The sequence below is a fragment of the Gracilinanus agilis genome, chromosome 5 (assembly GCF_016433145.1).
Source record: "Gracilinanus agilis isolate LMUSP501 chromosome 5, AgileGrace, whole genome shotgun sequence".
Lineage (NCBI taxonomy): Eukaryota > Metazoa > Chordata > Mammalia > Didelphimorphia > Didelphidae > Gracilinanus > Gracilinanus agilis.
In genome coordinates this window covers 252,769,145-252,791,088 of record NC_058134.1, presented here as the reverse complement: position 1 = coordinate 252,791,088, position 21,944 = coordinate 252,769,145, and the positions used below count along the sequence as shown (strand labels likewise).

General features: G+C 34.9%; 1 protein-coding gene across 1 annotated transcript in view; it reads right to left on the bottom strand.

The window, feature by feature from the left end:
• Window positions 1-21,944, bottom strand: part of PPFIA2 (PTPRF interacting protein alpha 2) — a 608,808-nt gene that overhangs the window by 64,433 nt on the left and 522,431 nt on the right. The window contains exons 16-20 of the mRNA XM_044679176.1: window positions 20,200-20,437; window positions 15,234-15,263; window positions 15,002-15,054; window positions 12,301-12,455; window positions 4,113-4,206 (exon numbers count right to left, since the gene is read on the bottom strand). Coding sequence (XP_044535111.1) covers window positions 4,113-4,206; window positions 12,301-12,455; window positions 15,002-15,054; window positions 15,234-15,263; window positions 20,200-20,437 — 570 coding nt within the window. The remainder of the gene's footprint in view (window positions 1-4,112; window positions 4,207-12,300; window positions 12,456-15,001; window positions 15,055-15,233; window positions 15,264-20,199; window positions 20,438-21,944) is intronic.

The following is a 21,944-nucleotide window of genomic DNA, read 5'->3' as shown; positions in this document are numbered from 1 at the left end:
ACAAAAGCTCAGGATTGATCCATAATGTCAAAAGTGGTAGGGAGGTCAAGGGAAATGATGAATAAGAAAAGAACCTTGAATTTTGCAGCTGAAAAACATTTGAAATCCTTAGGGCTGGCAGTTTCAGGTTAGAATCACAAGCAAGTTTATGAGTAGTTGAAAAGTGAGTAAGCAGGGAAGAAGTGCAAATTATGAAATTAAGTTCTTTTCCTCCCCTTCTCCATTCCTAATAGTTTGTCTAGAATGAGAGAGCTGAGATTTATGACAGTAGCTTGAAAGAAAATGAGTCCAGTGAGATTTTGTTTTTTTGTTTTTGTTTTTTAATTTTTAAGAATGTTAGAGATAGTCATTTGTCTATTGTTATCAGGGAAATGTAAGAAGAAATTCGAGATGAGAGTGGGAGCAATTGAGAGGAGACCTTCCAAAGAAGAATTGAGCAGATGGGATGATTATAATAATAGTTAATAACTAGCATTTAGAGAAGGCTTTTAGGTTTGCAGAGCTCTTCACATGCTATCTCGTTTCACCCTCATAACAATATATTATTATTATTATTATTATTATTATTATTATTATTATTATTATTATTATCTCCATTTTTGTAGGCAAGGAAAAGTGAGGGTTGGTAAGTGGAGAGGCCAAGTGGCTTGCCCAGGATCAAACAGCCGGTAAATGTCTAAAGCATAATTTAATTCAGATATTCCTGCTCTAAATCTAGCACTCTCTCCACTATACCACCTACCTTCCACAAATCAAGGAATTAAGGACTCAAGTAAAAGAATTGGCTTGTGTAAGAAGGGTCACCTCTTCCTTAGATTGGGATATTCTATATTCTGGTAAAAATGTTCTGCTTCTTGCTTTCAGAAATAATATGCATCTCTGCCTTTTCAGGGGAGTATGGAAAATATTCCATCTTTGTGTCTACCTTACATACTCTGGAGCTTCTTTGAAGCCAGATGCCATCTACAAAAGACCTTTCTTAATCCCTCTACTTGTTAATGTTTTTCCTTTCTTCAAAATATTTTGTCTCATTTTACTTTGAGCTTTTCAAATCTTAAAGTGCTAAATGAAAGTGAGGAATTATTCTTGTTGTTATTAATAGTATTAGCCAATTGGTGTGTTTAGAAAAGATGTTTCTGGATCTTTTTTCTTTGTGTATCTGTAACCTAGAACAATGCATTGGCTGTAATGAATATTTGCATAGGTCACATACAAAATGCTTATTGAATTTACTTAGATTGAAGTAAGCAAAGAAAGAGAGAATTGGGGGAGATACACTGTGACTTGAAGCTAGGAACAGGGAAGAAGAGGAAGCTCACTTGAGATTGTTCTCCATATGGTCAAAGGAGATGTCATTTGTTGAAAAAGAAGCAGCAAGGAATGGGCAAGTAGAGGGTGAAATGGGCAGATGTGGGGAATGTGATGAGGGAAGAATAAAGGTATTATCAAGCAGCAGTGAGAGTCTAGTTGAGAACAGATGATATGATTCTTTTCATGGACCTAACTGTCCTTTGAATGGTTTCTTCTAACAGTATTGAAGATCATAGGAAGAGGACATCAGGAGGATAGTGGGACTGGGGTAAATAAAGGTTCAGGTTTATCAAAATATGGACAATAACACAACAAAAGGAAAACCATCAAAGGATAGAAGACAGTTTGTAGTTGCAATGGTCAACTACTACATTAAGACTATGGAAGGAAGAAAATTGCAGTGGAATGAAGAATTGAGAGAAGGAGGGGAAAAGGGGCTAGATACTGCAGTCACATAAAGGGGCGGAGAGTTTTGATAGTCACACACCTGTCAAGTGCTCAGGAAATGAGGGTACTCAGTACTAAGAATTACTTTTAGGCTAATACTTTAGGGTAGGGGTAAGTAAAGGACATCCAGTAAGTCAAATGCAGCTCTGACTATTTTTTCACAGCTTTAATCTAAAAAAAATTTTTTTAAATAAAGTTTTATTGTATTAAATTTTTTTTAAATCTGTAACTTATTTATAGCTGGGGGACAGGAATATGGGAGCAGCATACCACTCGACTTAGCCAAGTCTATAAGCCACCCAAAACAAGTAGAATAAAGCTTAATAGCTACCAGACAAATTTGTGTATGTACACATACACCCACACACACACATGCACAAAACATGAATTATCTCTAGGTTTCTTTGAGTTTGTAAAAGAACAATATAACAGATATCTTCAACTAAAAACTGGAAGCCAGCAACAGGACAAGCATAATATTGCACATCTTATGTTTCAAATATAAATGAATGACTTATTAGATTTACTCCTACTATCCAGATTATAAAGTTATACTTACTCTTCCTTTACTTCATCACTAAAAGTAAGGGAAATTTCATTTTCCTGTCAGCTCAGAAGGCCCCATCAGTGACACATATCACTTTGTCACCACTTATACTTGAAGACAAATGTTATTATTGGTACCTCTAAGTATCTGTGAGGATGCCTGGTAAGTATCTAGAAGATGTCACAATCTGCTCTTAAGTTAGCAACTGAATATGTAGGAGACTCAGGTAATAATTTTTAGGAAGTGCTAAGTAACCTAATATACGCTGCTTTAAATTATAGAGTGCATTGATCTCATGACAAATTATAAGATGTAATAACTGTTCTTAAAATATGCTTCTTTTAATAACAAAATAATCATCAAACAAAAATTAATATTTTAGCCACAGAGGCTTTCATCGATTCTATTTACATGGGAATAGCCCATCTCAAACTTCACATATAAGATCGAAGATCAAAAATGTTCAAGGTTTCAAAACATATCAAGGGTCATTAATATGACTTATAATAGACGTAGTAACAAATCTCTAGACTCTCATTCTTATGTCTGTCAAATTCTATGGCAAAGATGCATTGGTAACGATTCGTTCTTGAACTCCCAGATTCCCATGATAATAATTCAATGGCTCATGATAAGAATGACTCAAAGGGTTTCTCTAAGTAAGGAGCTGAATAATATTCAAATATTATGGTGGAAGACTGGAAATAAATGTTGTAGATATAAAAAAAATGAGAATTAAATCTCAGGAAAAAAGGGAAAAGAGCAAATTATGGAAAGTGGGGAAATGGCGTTGCTTTTAAAGTATCTCCTCTAACCATCCTTTTTTTCCTCTCACAGATGTCTGCGATGACATTGGAAGCCTCCTTTAGGCGTGTTTTTCCCCCTCTGTCTTTATGAGACAACTTTATTTTCTAGCAGCTGCTGTGATTCACAATATATCACTTTCACAAGGCATTTAAGCATTACCCATTTTATGTGAATGAAAAGATATACTGTCAGTTTCCTGACAGATGTGTAACAAGAAGTCACTGGTCTGTTGGGATTCTGAAATAATTATACATTCACTAGATAACAAAAACACTCCTGCCTGCTATTTTTTCTTTCTTTTAAAGATGCAATAAAAGGTTTCTCTTCCTACGTATGTGATCTAAAGAATGCTAACCAGCACTTTGATTGTAAGAAAACAAGGAATTAGGGGGTTGGGGTGTCATTAATTCTTCCAATTAGAGAAACCATTAAATGAGGTACCTGATCCCACTGCAGGCAGAAGAGGGGGAAAATATTGCTTCATCCTAAGGCAGTTGAAATACTGGAGTTATTAAAATTACCAATTGTGGATGCATATATTGTAAATTTCCTTCTTTGGAGTTCCAGGATGTGTATGTGTGCGTATATACATATAAATGTATACATAGAAATACATAAAAAACATATATATATATAGGGAGGGTTTTTTTGGTGAGGGGAAGGGGACTTGGCTTAATTGCAGATAAAGATCAGTAGAGGAAATACTCCATCTGGAAGTTCCCTGTGTGAAATTAAATCACAAGTCCTCTCTTTAGCCTTTAATCCTCTCCTGAAGAAATTATTTCTTGCTACTAGAACTGAATACAAAATATTTCAAAGTTGTGTCAATAAACTGAGGAAATATGAATTAAGAATATAATTTTTAAAAATACAAAGAAACATCAGACCATTATTCTTCCTTTCTATCTTTCAAATTTGACTTGTTTTGATCCCCAAATAATTAAAACTACTAAAATTTTACATCAATATTAGTTGAGAGAGAAAAAAGTATTAAACTTACTTTTTCTTCAGGCGCCGGTCCTTCTCAGCTTGAGTTCCAAGTTTGCCTAAACCTAGAGATTCTTGTGCTGCAGCTTCTGTCTCCATAAAGCCTCCTGTAGAGAAATATTATAGATTATATCATATTAATACATGTATGGTAAGCTGAGTGAGTATTTAAAAGTAAACAAGCCATGGTGCATTCATGCAAGAACCAGACTCTGGATTGTCTCACTGTTTCCGGTATAATAAGGTAATAATAGTAGGTGAGTGGACTAACATCTTTAAACAGGTAGGGTATGATTCATGAAGTGAGAATTTATTAAAAGCAAGAGTACTTAATCTTTTTTTAGTTGTTGTTCTATGGATCCCTTTTGCAATTTGCTAAAGCAGAGATCTCTCCTCAGAATAAAGGTTTTACGTGCATAGAATGAAATATCTAATCTTACAAAGGAAACCAATCATCTTGAAATAGTTATTGAAAACTACAAGTCCATGGAACCCAGTATAATAAACCCTGCTCGTACGGCTTTCCTTTCTTTCCCTATTAATTCAATTAGGGTTCCCCTTTCTAAAAAGCAAAATGTAACACAGCCAGAAATACCTTTCTATTGCTCATGCTAGCTTCTCAGACTAGGAGCTTAACTATTTTTTTCTCTTTGCTGCTTAACTTTTATTTATCTACTTACAAATATATTATACTTTATTATAAATAAATACATATTATATTATATTTATCCATCCATCCATTCATTCATTGATTAATTTATATTTGCTTCTAAGCTTCTAAGACACCAATCTTTACTTCTTTACCATCCTCTTGTTCTCTTTAGGCTGACAGTTAGCTCTACCCAGGACGTTCTCTTCAAGGACACCAGTAAACTGTCAAATGAGTAATCAAATGCTTTCACCTCTTATTCCTTATTCTTTTAAACCTCTGACTCTTCTCTTCCCTTCATCTCCCATAATCACTGGTGATTCTACTTCAGAACCTGCTTTACTATTGGATCCGATCGACCATTCCCTCCTCTGCCATATTTATTTTTCTTCCTGGCTGAGTTCAAGCTTTGCCTCTAATGCTTATTACTTTTGTCACCACGTCCAAATCAGTTAATTTCTCTAAAGCTTAGTTTTTTATTCTGCAAAATGGCCCAATAATACTTGAATTATTTTATAGGGTTGTTGTGAGACTCATATGCAAGTTTTTTCCAAACTTAGAATGGACTCCACTTTCATGTATTATTGATGACAGTTTTATATTTCTAAAGTTTAGATCAGGTGCTGTTTTTCCATGCAACTTTTCCTGGCCTGCTCTTTTACACTCCCATACCCTTTTCAAGGCATTAGATTTCATTTCTCTTTAATCATATTTTAACAGCTATGTGTATCAATCCCATTGACTTTCTCCTCCAACTAACTGGAAATCACATATTTTTAGCCCAAATGTCTAGTAGAGTATATTTGTTAAATTGCCCTGAATTACAAATAAGCCTATGCTTTTGGTAGGTTGAGAGGTCAATGTTTCAGAAGGGGCTTAAATTGGATTTAAGGGAAAATATATAGAAAGCTTTTATACAAGGGGACTGCTAAGTAATTTAATTCTCTCTCCGTCCCCCCACGTCTTTCTCTATCCCTTTCTTTCTTCCTCTTATCTTCCTCCATGTTTAAGCTTGAATGTTTGTAACCTTACAAAAGTCCACAAATACACACTATTCCAAGGAGTCTAAAATTTGATATTTTAACTTAAAACAATGACAGAACACTGGAAAAAAAGTTGTACTGACTTTTAAGAGGCCAAATGTTTTTTCTTCCTAAAGAATAATGGTTCTTAGACTCAGTCTAATTATTTTCATCTTATACAAGTGCTTCAAAAATTCCAAAAACTTTCTTCAAAAACCCCTGGTGGGTACAGTGTCATTTCCCAGCAGAGTCTAAAACACTTGGTTTAATGCCAGTGTTATTGGTTCACAGAATATACACAGCCTTAGGGCAGAAAAGGGGAGAAATAAAAACATGCTGGGCACTAACAGTACAACTATTGCAATTTACAATGCAATTATTTCTTTCAGGGCTCTTAAGTGCATAATTAACTCATAAATTATCTACTGAACTGTAAAAATGAGCATTCTCTTCTGTCTTTTTTTCAGCATCAGTTATACTCAGAACACACTTGAAGTAAAACTAAAGGGAAAAAAGGTCCATTACCATTAGATAATTTTATTAAAGCATTTATTTAGTTGTAAAGTTCAGATTCAAACTGTGGATACTGTCAAGATTAGTTAGAGAGGTTTAGCTAACTCTAAATCTGTCAGCAAAAAAGGCCCAGAATTTTGCAGTATTTTTTGCAGTATTCTTGAGTTCCTCTAAAATCAACAACTTACCTCCTTCTTCATGACTATATGAAGAGGGGCTCAGTGGACAGAGAACCAGGTCTGGAGATAGGAGAAGGACCTGGTTTCCAATATGTCCCCAGACACTTCCTAACTGCGTGACCCTGGGCAAGTCACTTAACCTTGTTTGCCTAGCCCTTGTTCTTCAGTCTTAGACTTAGTACTAAGATAGAAAGTAAGGGTTTGGGTTTTTTGAAATCTCACTGAGAGTACTATGGCAATACTAAAATAAAGCTATCACCTGTAATTTCAGCTCACAAGTTTAATATCCTGGCTCACATTACTAAGAGTATTGAGTAACTAAACAATTTCTTTCTGCAATGTCAACACATTGTTCTGGTTTAGTGAACTCGATTTTGGGAATCACAAATACATCTTATCCAATTACGTCTATGTTCCATGAGCATCTCCAGACTTATTTTTTTTAAGCATGGAAGATTTTGATTTCTTTGATTCCCTCCAACCCAGATGAAGATGTGCTTATAACTAATGTAAAGTTATTTATCTTAGTATTTAGTTAAATAAGTCACTAAACTCTTATTCTAGGAAAATAATCCACTCTTAGAAAAAAGTATTCCTTAGAGATTATTGTTTAAGATGTGAATTTTCTAGGCCAAAAAGTGAGTGAAGACTTTCATTTTATTGCTCTCGTTCACACATCTGAGTTACTGTATATTCATAAATTATTGTGCAAAATCTGCCAGTGATAATAAAATATGGAATTAACAAATTCAGTCAAAAGTTATAAAATTCCCAATCAGCCCAGATGGAGAGCTATTTAATAGAATCTGAAACATTTTGAGCTACCAGGTGGTTGAATGAATCAATCTTCCCTTCAGAGTAAAACAAGGAAAAGTCTATATTATTATTTAAGAGTTTTTTCAAGAACACAGTGTTTTAAGGGATGAGACAGAGTGCAGATCAAAAGAAGGAAAGCACCACAGAACAGAAAGACTACATTATATCTTAGAACAACTGTAGGATATTCAATTTCTATAAACAAAATTCAAGTCATAGAAAAATTAGATATTTGGAAAAAATTCTGCATATATGGCATTCTGGTAAAACATTGGTGCCAATTCTGTCTCTGCTACCTCCTAGCTACGTAACCTTTGCCAAATCACCCAGCCTCTGTAAACCATAATTTTCACCTCCATAAAATGGGTATAATAAAATTTCCAATATCTCCTTTACAAGGCTATTGCAAGGAACAAGACAATTTATTTATGATGTTTTGCATATTAAAATGTTATAATGTAAGTTGATTTCATTTTTATTCTTATACTCAAAAAATTAATAGGGGATATAAATAAAGATTAGTCGGGGAAGATTCTTTTAAAAATGCTGAAATGGAAATGCAACAAAACACAGTTTCTCTCCCTTATAATTCATCTTTTAAATAGTTGCCAGAGAAATTTTCCAAAATTTCTTGTCTGAGGTTGTCATTTTGCTTTCCATCTCATCCTCTGCCATCCCCTTCTTGTTTTGCCTTCTATCTTTCCCAACATCAGGATCTTTTCCAATGAATATGGTCTTCTTATTATGTGGCCAAAGTATGTAAGCTTCACCTTCAGTATTTGGCCTTCTAATAAACTGATTGAATTAATTCATTTAATTATTGACTCCCCCCCACCCCCTGCCAAATATACATGTTGTTGTTGTTCAGTGGTTCTCAGTCATTTCTGACTCTTCATGAAACCATTTCGGGTTTTCTTTGCACAGACAATAGAGTGGGTTGCCATTTAATTCTCCAGAAAATTTTAAAAATTAGGATGTGGAGGCAAGCAAGGTTAAGTGACTTGCCCAGGGTCATATAGCTAGTAAGTGTCTGAGGCCAGATTTAAACTCAGATCTTCCTGATGCCAGGCCCTGAGCTCTATTTATTACAGCATCTTGCTGCCCACATAGACATGAAAACTAGCACTTTTATATAGTACTTTTGGATTTACAAAAAAATTTTAAATTATCTTATCTGATCCTTGAAATAATCTTGAATGGTATGTGCTATTATTACCCCCATTTTACAGATAAAAAGTTAAGTAACTTTCCCAAGTTTGAACTTTCACTAGAAGTGGAGAGATCTTCCAAATCTGCTACCTGGATACCTATAAAAGCAGTGTGAGGAAGTTAACGTTCTATCCTCCTTCTGCCAAGATTGAAAATTTCTCTAGGTTGTCCTAATTTTTAAAGTTAATTTATTCCTCTCTTCTCCCACCAAAAATTCCAAATAGTAAAGAAAGTTCAAAGAATGGCTTGAGAATAATAACAGCCACCAAAAAAGTTAGGAGGAAACAAAGGGAGAGGTTGAGGGAAAAAAAGCCCAGAAATTCAAGGCTTGGTGTTGACACCAACAAAAGAGCAGATGAAAAAGTGATTGGCCATGTTATTAAAAACTTAGCAAGAAAAAAAAATTAGCCTCTTAAGCTACTTAGTATGTGTTACTGTATATCAAAAATTAAGACAAATTGGTAGTACAAAACACACAACTGGCTGACAAAAGAAAAAGAAAAGAGAAACAAGAAAACTATCTTGATAAGTGACTTTTTTATATGCTGAAGAACCAAATTCATTCCCTTGCTCAATTATACAACACTTTTTCTTCCCCAGCCTGAGAGTTTACTCTCCTGGGGCAAACAGTTCAAAGGAGTTGAATACCCCTGCTGAAGAACACTTAATCACTCAGCTGGTGGCTGAGTGGTTTCCTCTAGCTTCTAATGCTCTGAGTGGGTTTCACACTGGGAAAGTCTGGAAAGATTTTTTATTAAAAAAAATTTTTTTTTGAAGACTATAGTTCCAAATTGGTAATCAAAGATACAATATTCAGAAAGTTTCCCAGTGCTAAGTCAGGAAGCTAAAGTCTGGCAAGCCTGGCTTTTGAAGAAATCTGACTTCTCCTGGGTTGCAAAACAAAATTGGGCACTGAGGAATGTACTACTGAATCCATCACTCCATTTTTTCCTCTAGTGATGTAGGTTATGAGTAATGCTTTCCTAGTGGTCAGACCAACTCTCTAGCTATCCTCTCAAACAGAACTCAAGGATAACATGGAAATAATGAAAATAAAATGCTGAAATATCAGCAATGGCATAGAGAGAAATGAAAATGCTAGGGAATTTTGTAGGATGGACGATCCAACCATAAATTATACTCAGATAGTCATCCTACAAAGGATTGTCCTACACGTCTGTGTCTACTGCCATTTTTGACTGTATAAGAAAGTAAAACAACCTCATATTTGAGCCTGGGCATCACCAGCCAATGCCTCTTGTGTTCTCCACTTGCCCTACAAAAGGTTGGAAACTACAATAATTAGAGTTTTAAAAAAAAGCAACTGACAAGTTTCCAGACAAACTGCAGTTTGATATTTTTAGTTCTTCATTACTTAATTCGGACCTAACCTTTTATTCAAATTATTTATTATTCCTCTTCAGGTTCTCTTTTTTTCCAACCAACTGGACTTTCTTGATGTTCTTCAGACAAAACATTCCGTCTTTCTTTGTGGATTCAGAGTGACCCCAATACACAGAATACATTCCTTTCTCAACTCTATCTGAAACAGTCCCTCTCACATATCTTTGACCAATTCTCTACCTATTTACTTGTTCCTTCTCTACTGCCCTCAAAATTTCCAAACTTTCCCATTCTTAAAATAAAAAATCTCTAGGCTCTAAATACCCTGAGCTTGCTTCTCCTTCCTTTCTCACTCATACTCTTGGTAAAAAGCTCTCTACAGTCATTGTCTCTGTTTCCTTCTTTCTCAACCACTCCTTAACTCTTTGCATTCTGGCTTCCCATTTTATCCATTTGTTAACTGAAATTACTCCCTTGGAAATTCTCTGTGATGTCTCAATTGTCAAATCTGATGGTCTTTTCTGTTTTCATCCTTCTTAGGCTCTCTGCTGCAGCTGACTTGTTGATCCCCCTCTGCTTCTGGATAGTCTCCCTTCTCGAGTCATCATGACACCATTCTCTCCTCATGTTCCTCCTAACTTCCTCAAGTCCTTCTATATCTCTGCAGGCTCAGCAGCAGAAGATGCCTCTAATTGTTTGTGTTCCACAAGGCTATCTCGTGGGCCCTGTCTTCTCTCATTGAAAGCATCAACTTCCACGGGTTTAATTATCATCTCTATGTGAGATGATCTCTACACATGACTTACAGATCTATGTATCTGGCTTAGCATTTCTCTGGAGTTTCAGTCCAGGGTCTCCAACTATCCACTGGACATTTCCATTTGGCTGTTCCAAATACATTTCACAATCTGCAGATTAAACTCACCTTTTTTCAAAACTTTCCTATTTCTGTTGATGACACCACCCTTTTTCCAGTCTCAAACATTCAGATGCATGGTATTATTTCCCAATCTTCAGTCTGTTCTCATACCATATATCCAATTATTTTTAAATCTTTCCATCTTACTTTCAAAACACTTTTTTTAGCGTCCAATTCCTTTTCTCCACTCACACAGCAACCATGTGTTTCTCCCCTCTAATCCATCTTCCATAATCTGGCAAAGAATTTTCCTTCAGGAAAAGGCCATGTCACTCCCTTACATAATAAACTTCACTGGCTCCCTATTACCTCCAGGATAATATATAAACTTCTCCACTTAACTTTTAAAACCATTCATTATTTGGCCCCAACCTATCATTACAACTTCTCTGAATATTATTCCCTTTCAGCATGCCACAATCTAGTCTGAATAAGTTTCCCTCTCTTTCCCTATATGCAGAATTTTACCCATTTCTTGCCTGGGAAATGATCTCTCCTTTATTTTCTTAATAGATTCTCCCTCCTTTCAGACATAGGTTTAGCAACACTCTTTCCATGAAGCCTTCCCCATTCTTTCTTTCTATTTTTTGCAGCAAACTGTCAGCTATTCCTGACTATCTAGTATTTATTCTCTTTATGCTTATTCTCCATATACCTATGTCTATACTTATCTCTGTCATTAGAAAACAGATTTCTTGAGAGTAAGGATGATCTCATTCTTTATAGCCCTATCCCTGAGACAGAGTGCCTGGCATATAATAGGAGCTTAATAAATACTGAATATTAGAATCTCTAGTTTCCTACATAAATCTTATCAAATATCAGCTTTCATATAGTCTTTCTTGATCTTTTTACGTTATAGTCCCTTGTCCATCATTTCCTGTTTTCATTCTGTATATATCCTGTATGTACTTATATGTGTACACATTCCTTTTCCCTATAAACTGGACACTCCCTGAAAGCAGAAAGTTTCTTTTTTTCCCCATTCTAAGTACACAGTACAACACCCACCAGATACCAGGCATTTAATAAATACTCCATAAATAATTAGTTATCATGCTTTCTTGGGGTTTTTGTTTTATTTGAGTCCCCAAAGTGCTTTTTTTCCTAGGATTTGCACAGTCAGCTCTGATTGCTTAATTTTGTTTAAAACTTTTAAAATTTGTTTAAAATTAAATGTAAATTTAATGCAATTTAAATGTAAATGTAAAAAATTAAAATTGTTTAAAATCTTTTGCCTAAAAGAAAGGCCTATCATATAGTAAAATTATTTATAAAATTATGTTAGGGAATAAGAAATAACTGGAATGGAAAATAATATGAAATTCTCTTTAAGATAACATTTATCGGAACTTTTGTTTAAAAAAAGAAATCATACCAGAGCACAACTGGGCCCAAGTCTGGTCAGCAACACAACTTTGAAGAGTGGGAAGATTTTAAAATGAACTAATAGAAAAATGTCTAAAGAAGAAAACCTGCAGTGCAGATAGACAGACCCACCAAAATGACTGAACATGAGGATGGAAAGATAATGCAGTGCAGTTCCTTACTGAGTTGTCCAAGCCGGGCCTTCTCTTTTTTACCAAACAAGCGTCCTATTGAAGACTTGATTCCTTTCTTTTTGGGCGCTTTGTGGAGGGAATCTTGGCTGCTATTGGCACTGCCAAGACCGATGCTGTCGGGTTCCAGGGACACAGGCAAACTACTGAAAAACATTAAACCGTGCAGATGTCATTGTGATGCTCTATCCAAGTGATACAGGATTCCTTTGTTTTAAACTGAACATTGTGCACAAGAGAAGCAGAGACTCTTTTCTTTTTTTCTCTCCTTTCTAAATTTCCTCCCGCCTTTTCAGCTCCCGCCTCACTTGGTTCATACTTGTGATTTTACTATTTGTGGAAAGAGCACTGGTTTGGAGTCTAAAAGATCTAAGTTTGAATACAGATTAGCTTTGGAACCTTGTGCAATTTAGTGACTTAATGAAGTGACTCAGACCTGGAATAGATCTTAGAGATCATCTAGTTGAAGGCTTCACAACCATCGACTCTAAAGGATTGCAGGGTAGATTTCAGGGGGTCTGTGAACTTAAATGAGGGAACATTCATATTTTATTACCATCTTTTCTGTTGGCATTTCCTTCCATTATGACTAGAAATACCCTCATTATTCTGAAAAAGTTCATCTAACAAAAAAGGGTCAGCACCTCTAGATACTCTGCCTTTTATTTTATAGATGAAGAAACGAAAGCCTTTAAAATGTCATTCATTTGCTCAATATCACACAGGAAACTAAAAGAGCCAAATTTTGAGTTCAAATTAAGCCTTGGCTTCAAATCTAGGGTTCTTTCTCTATATATTATGGCTTTTTACACGGTGGACCTCTGCTTCCTTTTATGTGTATTGAAGATTGCTCTAGCAGCCAGCTGAGGTAGTAGAAAGAGGAGATTTAAGGTTGAATCCTGCCTTAACACATTGTGCAAATAGATCAATGAATCACAGGCAATTTGCTCAACCTTTGTCTGCCAGTTTCCTCATGTGTAAAAGGGAGACAATAATGTCACCCAACTCAAAGAAATGTTTTGTAGATACAATGAGATCCTATCTGCAAAGTGTTAAAGCACTCTATAAATAATTATTTTCATACATATTTTGTCCAAAAATTCTTAGGGCATTTTTAAACATCAACAGCTGAAAGCTGCACTAAGACTTTTGGGATACACCATAACCATATGTGAAGCAGCAGGATCTCCCTTTACGTGACCCACGTGTTCCAAGAGCCTTCTAGTAAGTTGAAATTGCATCTAATGGCCAATCTCCTCATTTCTGTGAAGATTTCCTATACAAACATATCTCGGCACTTTTGGCCTTTTCTTAGGCTTATCAAAGCTACCAGCATCACTATTCTCCTTCAGGGCCATGATTAATAACTAGATAGCATCAATGAAGCAAAGAGAAGCGCTGCTCTGACGCAGGCAGGACTTGTTACAAGAGAGAACTCCAGAAAAAGACCCAGCACAACATCATGACTCACACAAACACTTTTTAGAGGGAAAATGAGTGTGATTGATGAGGTGAGCTGCTGAGAGGCTTTACGCCACTTGGGAAAAATGGCTTGGATTTAGGGAATAATTAAAAATGGTTATCTTACATGTTTTTCTGCCTTTGTTTTTTCTTTTTTATTGTCAACCACATATACCTGAATTCATATGTATTGAGTTCATTTAAAATGAGGATGTATTATATATATAAATTTATATATGAATGTACACACGCTCACACATGTAATATATACACAAATTATGTTATGTATACATGTGTATATACATGTATGTATGTTACAAACATACAGAGAGGGAGGGAGAGAGAGGAGCGGAGGGAAGAGGAGAGAGAGAGGGGAAAGGGAGAGAGGGAGAGAGGGAGGGAGGGAGGTAGAGAGGAGAGAGAGAGAAAGAAGAAGAGAAAGAGGGAGAGATAGAGAGGAGAAGAAAGAGAAGGAGGAGGAGGAGGAGGNATCTGAAAACATTAGTAAAACTTTTATGAATTTCTGGGCTTCTAGGAGGCATGGATTTAGGTAGGGGAGGGGCAAAATGCTTTAAGATCTATCTTCTTTTTGGTCTAGCCTAAGTACTGAAAATAAAGACTTGAAATACATGCTGATTGAATAACTCAACTGGTTGACTGCATACTATATTATAGTTAAATATATGTTTTGTATACACTTTGTATTTCCAATATGAATTTCATTACAAATGCAAAACTGACAACTTGGTTAGCTGTTATCAGTATGGAACTGTTATTCTTTTAGAAGATTAATTCTTAAGCTCTACTTTGGATTTTGTATATATATATATATACACATATATATATATATATGTGTGTGTGTGTGTGTGTGTGTGTGTGTGTGTGTGTGTATTTTCTAGATTACTTACTTTGTTTTGTTATTCAGAATTAGACTCCACGCTAATTTCTTCTCTGGCTATTCAGTGATTTATTAGTCTTTCTTATTTTTTTGCAGAAATTATATGGTGAGGTTTTTCTAACATGGATAATGTGTGCAATTTAAGATCATAAAATTTAGAGGTCAAAAGAAATCTGTATGGGTAAACTCAAGCCTCAAGAGGTCAGATGATTTCTCCAATTAAGTATTAAGTGGGAATAGTTAGATTTTAAACTCAGATCTCAAATCTGGCACTCTTTCTACTGATTTCTGAGGAAAAATATTAAAGAATATCTAGATTTGAAATATCTATACCTGTCTTCCAGTTTTAGGTTCCAAGTTTTGCATAAAATTTCTAACAATAATTTCTAATGGATTTTCAAGGAATTTAAATCACCAAACATATTGAAACAATTTAGGAAACTGTGCCACAATTCATTGTTTCTCCCTTGCCTTTATTGGCAATGTGATTTTTTATTAGCCTAATGAAAAATACAATATTGCATTTAAATACTCACACAATAACATTTATTTAAAATATCTGTACCTTTCTCCGATGTTTCCTTAGATCACTTGGCTGTAGCAAGAAAAATGATAAAAGAGGGAAAAAAAACCTAGTCATTGAACAAAATTTGAAAATGTTAAATGAGATTAAAACATTAATTTCATCCTTAATTATTTTTCAAATTCACAAATAGATCCCAAAATTATGCTCCAAGGATAATTTAAGGCAGATGTTCAGTGATAACTTTTAAATGTTTAATTATCTAAAATTATAATACAAACAAACTAATATATGACTGCTTCCTTTTTGGCTACAGGATTTCCCTATCTCACTCAGGCTAGAAGTGTAGTGGCCACTGACAAGCAGATCTCACTTTGGAGTATCACAGATGATATTTCATTTCTAACCTGGACCAGTTTAGCTATCTTCTGGCAACTTGGTGGCTTCCCACTCTCATGGGTTCACTACAGTAGTACCAAATCTGGTACCAAATCTGGACAAATGACTGGCGTTAGCCCTACTGTAGTTCTAAACTCTTGAGCTGAAACAATCTGCCAGCCTCAGCCCCTCTCAATAATAGGAGTTATAGGAAAGTATCATTATCCTTAGCTTCTAATAGATTTCAGATTATGATTCTCAAATATAACTTGTTTTCAGTCACTAACAAAGTTTTCAAATGTACCCATTATTGGATAATTACCTAAGAAAATTTCTAAGTTCTACAGTCAATGGATTTTAGCTACAAAGAAATTGGTGAGCTACTGTTCAATCAAATTGAGCTTTGTAGAAAAACATCAATATTTGTTGTTACTCTTTCATTTGAGGTCTAAAATTACCCAGCAGCTATTATTTATCTCTCCACATCATTTTTTTGTTTGTTTTGGATATGGTTATAGACTTATATGTTTCTCAGTGATCATGATACTGTCAGCTTCAAGACAATTGAAATTATAGCAATTCCTTAGAATAAATAAATTTCACCAATCTGAAATCAATTTCAGATTAGAGTCAAAGTAAATTAAGGAACATTCAGAAAAAAGATCAAATGGGATAAACAAATACAGCAGTCATCAAGCTTTATCTATTCTCACAAATGGTAGCTAGTTCTATTAAGAAAAAAGAAAAATGTATAAACTTAAACTTTGATTATAAGCTAAATATAATGTTGATAAAATATGTATTCATCATCATGTTTTTGTCTTTCTAAAATTCCTAGAAATCCATATAAAATCATTCATCAGTATTTGTTCATTCATTCATGCAGTCATTCAATACCTATTTTAATTTAAACATGTTACAAAAATAAGTGGTTTTTAAATGTGAGATGTTAACTTTTTTTTTAGAAAAATATATTTGGATAACAGTATTTCAGAATAACTGTCTTTCTTTGTATCATATATTTATTTATTTTAAAAAACTTTTTTTTCTCCTGAGGAGTCCTTAGGTTTCAGTAGATTGCCAAAGGAGTTCATGTCACAAAAATAGGCTAAGAAACCTTGACTTAGCTAGATGTCTCTTATTTCTCAGTATTTGCATAACAGATTTTAAAATTTTAATTTTATTGAGTCCAAAAATATTTTGTTGACAACATTTATTGTACCATGAAGTTGGACAAAGCTCTAGTAGCTGTATTTTTAAAAGTATGGTTCCTTAGTTCTAGTCCCCCGCCTTAGCCTCCCTTTTTTTGGTTTGTTTTTGGTCTAGCCCTATGATATCATCATTATGTAGGACTCTCCTGTAAGCCTCTTCTACTTACTGAGACACTGAGAAATTATGATCAGAGGTAGGACTTGAACTTATGCCATTTAGACTTTAAGGTTGTCCCTTTATCCCAAGGGTTCTTAATCTTTTTTATTTTGGTGGGGTATCATTGATCCCTTTGGCAATCTAATTAAATCTATGGATCCTTTCTCAGAAGAATGCTTTTATGGGCATGGAATAAACATATAAAATTGAAAATGAAACCAATTATTTTGAAGTTAATCTATACCAATATATTTTTTAAAGTGTTCATGGACCCCAGGTTAAGAACCCCTATATGCATGCATTTTTTGTGATAGCAAAGATCTAGAAACAAAGTAGATACTTATCAATTGTGGAAGGATTAAATAAATTATAATATATGAATGCATTTGAATATCACTTTGATGTAAGAGACAACTATGATGAATACATAAAAAAACATGGAAAAGTAAGAACTGAGCAGAATAGAAGAAAGAGACCCAAGAAAACAATATATACAATGACTACATTATAATTCGAGAGAATGGCAATTATAAAACAAAAGAAAATTAATGTTGCAAAACACAAGATTTGAGAAAAATCCATCAACTCCCCTTCAGAGTTCAGATAACCAGAGGCATGGAATATTGCCTACATTTTTCAGATTTTTAAAAATAGATTGATCTCCCCCATCATAAAATCAACATGAAGCTATTTCTAGGACCAAAACATAGTCAAGTAACAGTATATGAACCAGGAGCAATTAGTGGAAAATATTACTGAACATTCACCTATTAATTTGCTAAAACCACAGAAATGGTGCCTAAATATTAATATTTTTAAAACATTTTAATTTTCATATTAATATCATAAGTAATGGAAATGTCTAAAATTTGTTAGTAGTCCAGAAAAACTTCTTACAGTTGCTTCCCTTCCTCCACCAAAAGTGATCTATTTCATGCATATGGCAGGTACAACCTGTGGAAGGAGAGTTGAAGAACTACTGACATGAAAAAAATATGGGGAACAGTGGAAGTTGAAAATGAAACAAATTGTTAAAAAAAGAAGGGGGGAGCACAGGGACAATGTAATGTGAGATGTGAAACAAAATGGGGTAAGAGTAGAAGCAGTAGCCTCAGTATTTCAACATGAATATTTCCTTTCATCCTTCCCAGAATATTCTGCCATTTGTATTGGTGAAAAGGAGTACATGGGTGCAAAGAGCACGCTTTTGCCCAGGAGACAGGGCCATTTGGATCAGAGCAACCAATCACCCTTTTGTATTTCCTCCCGTGGCAAGGAATCTGAGATTAAGAATGATTTCCTACTTTTTCCTGCCCTATAACAATTTCTTTTAAATATAAATTTTATTCTCTCTAGTTGGAGCAGTTTGGATGTTCCCCCAAATCTCCCAAGACTCTGCTGTTTGGACTTTAGAAAAGTCATGTCAGTAAAAGACCCTAAAAGTCTCGTTGATTATTTCTTGGTTTTTTTTTTTTTTGTGCTTTTCCTAAAATTTGTAATTTCTTCCCTTACCCCTTATCTTCTGTTACAGTTTGAAATGTTAAGGACCATTTTAGTAATTTGCATTTCAATTCATGGTGATATGTATATAGAAATATCTGAAGTCCATCAATTGCTCTTCCTATAACCATTCCAAAAATGTCTCTATTTGATACTGCTAAATTGAAATGCTGACATTTTTATTGAAATATTTTATAGCTTCCTTACCCCCAAAAAAGGCTGGGACTGTAGTCAGGAAGACCTCAGTTCAAATCTGGTCCCAGGCACTGGCTATGTGACCTTGAGTAAGTAACTTTTTTCCTTTTTCCTTTTTCTTTCTTTTTTTATATAAAAAATTATTTAATTAATTAATTTAGAAGATTTAGCTGAGTAAGTAACTTAACCTTCATTTGCCTCAGTTTCCTTAGTTGTAAAGTGAGGCTAATAGCACCCATCTCACTGGATTGTTGTGAGGATCACATGAAATATTTGTAAATGGCTCAGCACAGTTTCTGGAACCTAGCGGGCACTACAGAAATTCCCCTTTCCTTCAACATATCCCTGCTTCGTGATCTCAATGTTCATCAACTGCCATTCCTATAGCAGAGCCCAGTATTATTGAACACAGTAAAGCAGAAGTAATTTGATCAGGCAAGAGGAGAGCAAGACTCACTTCCTAATTCCTCGACTCCATCCATGCTTTCTTGGCTTCCATATCACAGTGTGGTCACCTCTCAAGCACTGAGTCCATTAAAAGAGCAGCTGCTAGCTAGCCCATTCTCTCCACTCCTGTATTAAATTATTTCCCCATAGGTCTTCTTTGAGACTTTATTTTGCCCCAGAAATGACTGGATTTATCAAGAAAATATACTTTTGCATGTTCTACGCATTTGGAAAAATCAGGAACTAGTGACAAACAGTAAGTTTCCATTGAATAAAAGGCAGAGCCAAATGCAAAGAAACATCTCACCAATTGGCCAATTAGCGTTTTTTATTTGGCTGTGTCCAGCTTTCTTTGACACCATTTGAAGTTTTCATGGCAAAGATACTCGAGTGGGTTGCCATGACCTTTTCCAGTTCATTTGCAGGTAGAGAAACTGAGGTCAACAGGGTTAAATTACTTGCCCAAGGTCACATAGCCTAATTGTCTGAGGCCAGTTGGTCAGAAATTTTACATTTCTATTGTCTTTTTTGTGAATGTGAACTTTGATGATTGGGAAAGCTAGGAATATCTCTTCCTTCAACTTTAAAAACACCCTTTCACCAGCATCAATGGGATCTTCCCAGAAATTTGTTAAAAACAGGTTCCCTATGCAATGCTGGCTCCATACTGCCACTCGGGACCACCACGATAGGGCTTCTGCTCCCCACTGACAACAATCAAGCCTTTCCACACTGTAAGAGAAAAAAAGGCCAAAAAGTCCCTATCCTCGAGGCACCCATGATGATTTTTTTAGGCATAATAACTCAAAAGAACATGGAAGACTGATTGTCATTGATAAAAGCAAAATGATGAAATGATGGAATTTTAAAAATAAACACTGGAAAGAAAAGAAATTAAGAAAGCATGCAACATGTTACTTCCAAGAGGATGGACTTCATGCCAATGGACAATGGAGAGTGTATAAATTACTACTAAGAAGGACATTCACTAGGCATAATGAGCTTTGTTCCAGTGTCAGCTACAAAATATTCTTCAGACTTATAAACCTTTGGGTTTTTCTTATGGCATTTATTTCTCAAGTAAGCCTGAGGTTAATATGACCCAGACTCATTTTCTTACCAGAGTCATGATTCCCATTCGATCCATCTCCCTGGCTGGACTTCGGGGAGTGAGCTTAGGCGTGGAGTGACCACTAGGAGGAGATGAACTTGCTAGGGATGATGCTGTAACTGAGGCAGTGATTGAAGTACCTGGATGGACTCTAGCTAGATTCAGACCTTCCAAGCTCACACTGGCAACTCTGTTCTCAATTTCTTCAGCACGTAGTTCTGTGGACTCTTTTTCTTCCTGAATTAACCTAAAAGGTACATGTGAATTTAGGACAGTGTTGTCTGCAGATTGGAAGTTCATACAGCGAACTACAACAAATATTTAATTAAAAGTCTAAGTACTAGGTATGGACATCACTATGCACTGAGCACATAAGGATGAAAGCAAAACATTCCCTGTCCTCAAGAAGCTTACATTCTTCTGGAAGGGAGAGAGAAGAAGAACATCTACAAAGATTAATAAAAGCAAAGCAAACATTTTGGAGAGGGAAGTGGTAATAACTGTGAGGAGATGATTACAGTGTCACTTAAATAAAATAGGTTTTGCAGAATATTTTTGTTTATACCAACATATGAGAGATTTTTGTGAAGATTTCTACTTGCTATAAAGGCATCTGGATGGCTGAATAAATAGTGCACTGGATTGGGAGTCAGGAAGACAAGCAATTAAACTAGACCTCAGTCACTATCTGCCAACCCTAGGAAAATCACTCAAATTATTTCCCTTATTTTTTTAATCTGTAAAATGAAAATAATAATAACTATTTCCTATTTCCCAGGGTTCCTGTGAAGATAAAATAAGAAAATTATTTTTATAGAATTTTATAAATCTTAAAGCACTATTATAAATGCGTAGTAGTAGTAGTAGTAGTAGTAGTAGTAGTAGTAGTAGTAGTAGTAGTAGTAGTAGTAGTAGTAGTAGTAGTAGTAATAGTAGTAGTAGCAGCAGCAGCAGCAGCAGCAGCAGCAGCAGCAGCAGCAGCAGCAGTAGTAGTAGTAAGAGTGGGAGTGGGAGTGGTAGCAGTAGTGGCACTTTACCTTCAATAAATTTGAGTCGCTTCAAGGCTAAAGTATAACAAATTCTTATTTTCATAAGATTTATAATATTTTATTCTTCCAGAATTCTTTATCCTTAAATAATAATCTTTTTTAAAGACTTGTTTCCCATCTGATTCTAGCTTTTAAGCTAAAATTAAAACTGATAATTTCTTCTTCCAATTAAGTCCTTTCCAAATTGGGTCCTTTTTGAACTTACTTTTTTGCTTCAATAATATAAAGTAGATAGTTGTCAGAATAAGACTTTTCAGGATTTTAAATAAGTTACAGAGTTGTGAAACTATGTCAGCCAAAAGGAATGCCATTACATCATGATAAAAAGGTCAAACAAAATTTATCAGTAGAAATAACAAAGTGAAAGAAAGAAGTGAAAGAAGAAAGGCAGATAATAGAGGAGAGAGGAATATTAAGCAGTCTACATGGGTAGTGCTTCATTGCTATCAACTATTATCTCTATTGCCACAGTTAAAGGAACTTTCTTATCCTGCTCTCTTGCTTCCTAAGGAGTCAAATAACACCATCCTGACTATACTCTACAGAAATCAGAAACTAAAAATATTAATCCAAATTCAGCTTACAATTATTATGTACAAAAATATACAAGAACATTATATACAAGAATATTATATAAATAATATATAATATCCAGCTGTGCCTTCATTTCTATGTCTTTCTGTCTTTTCTGTTTGCATCTCTGTC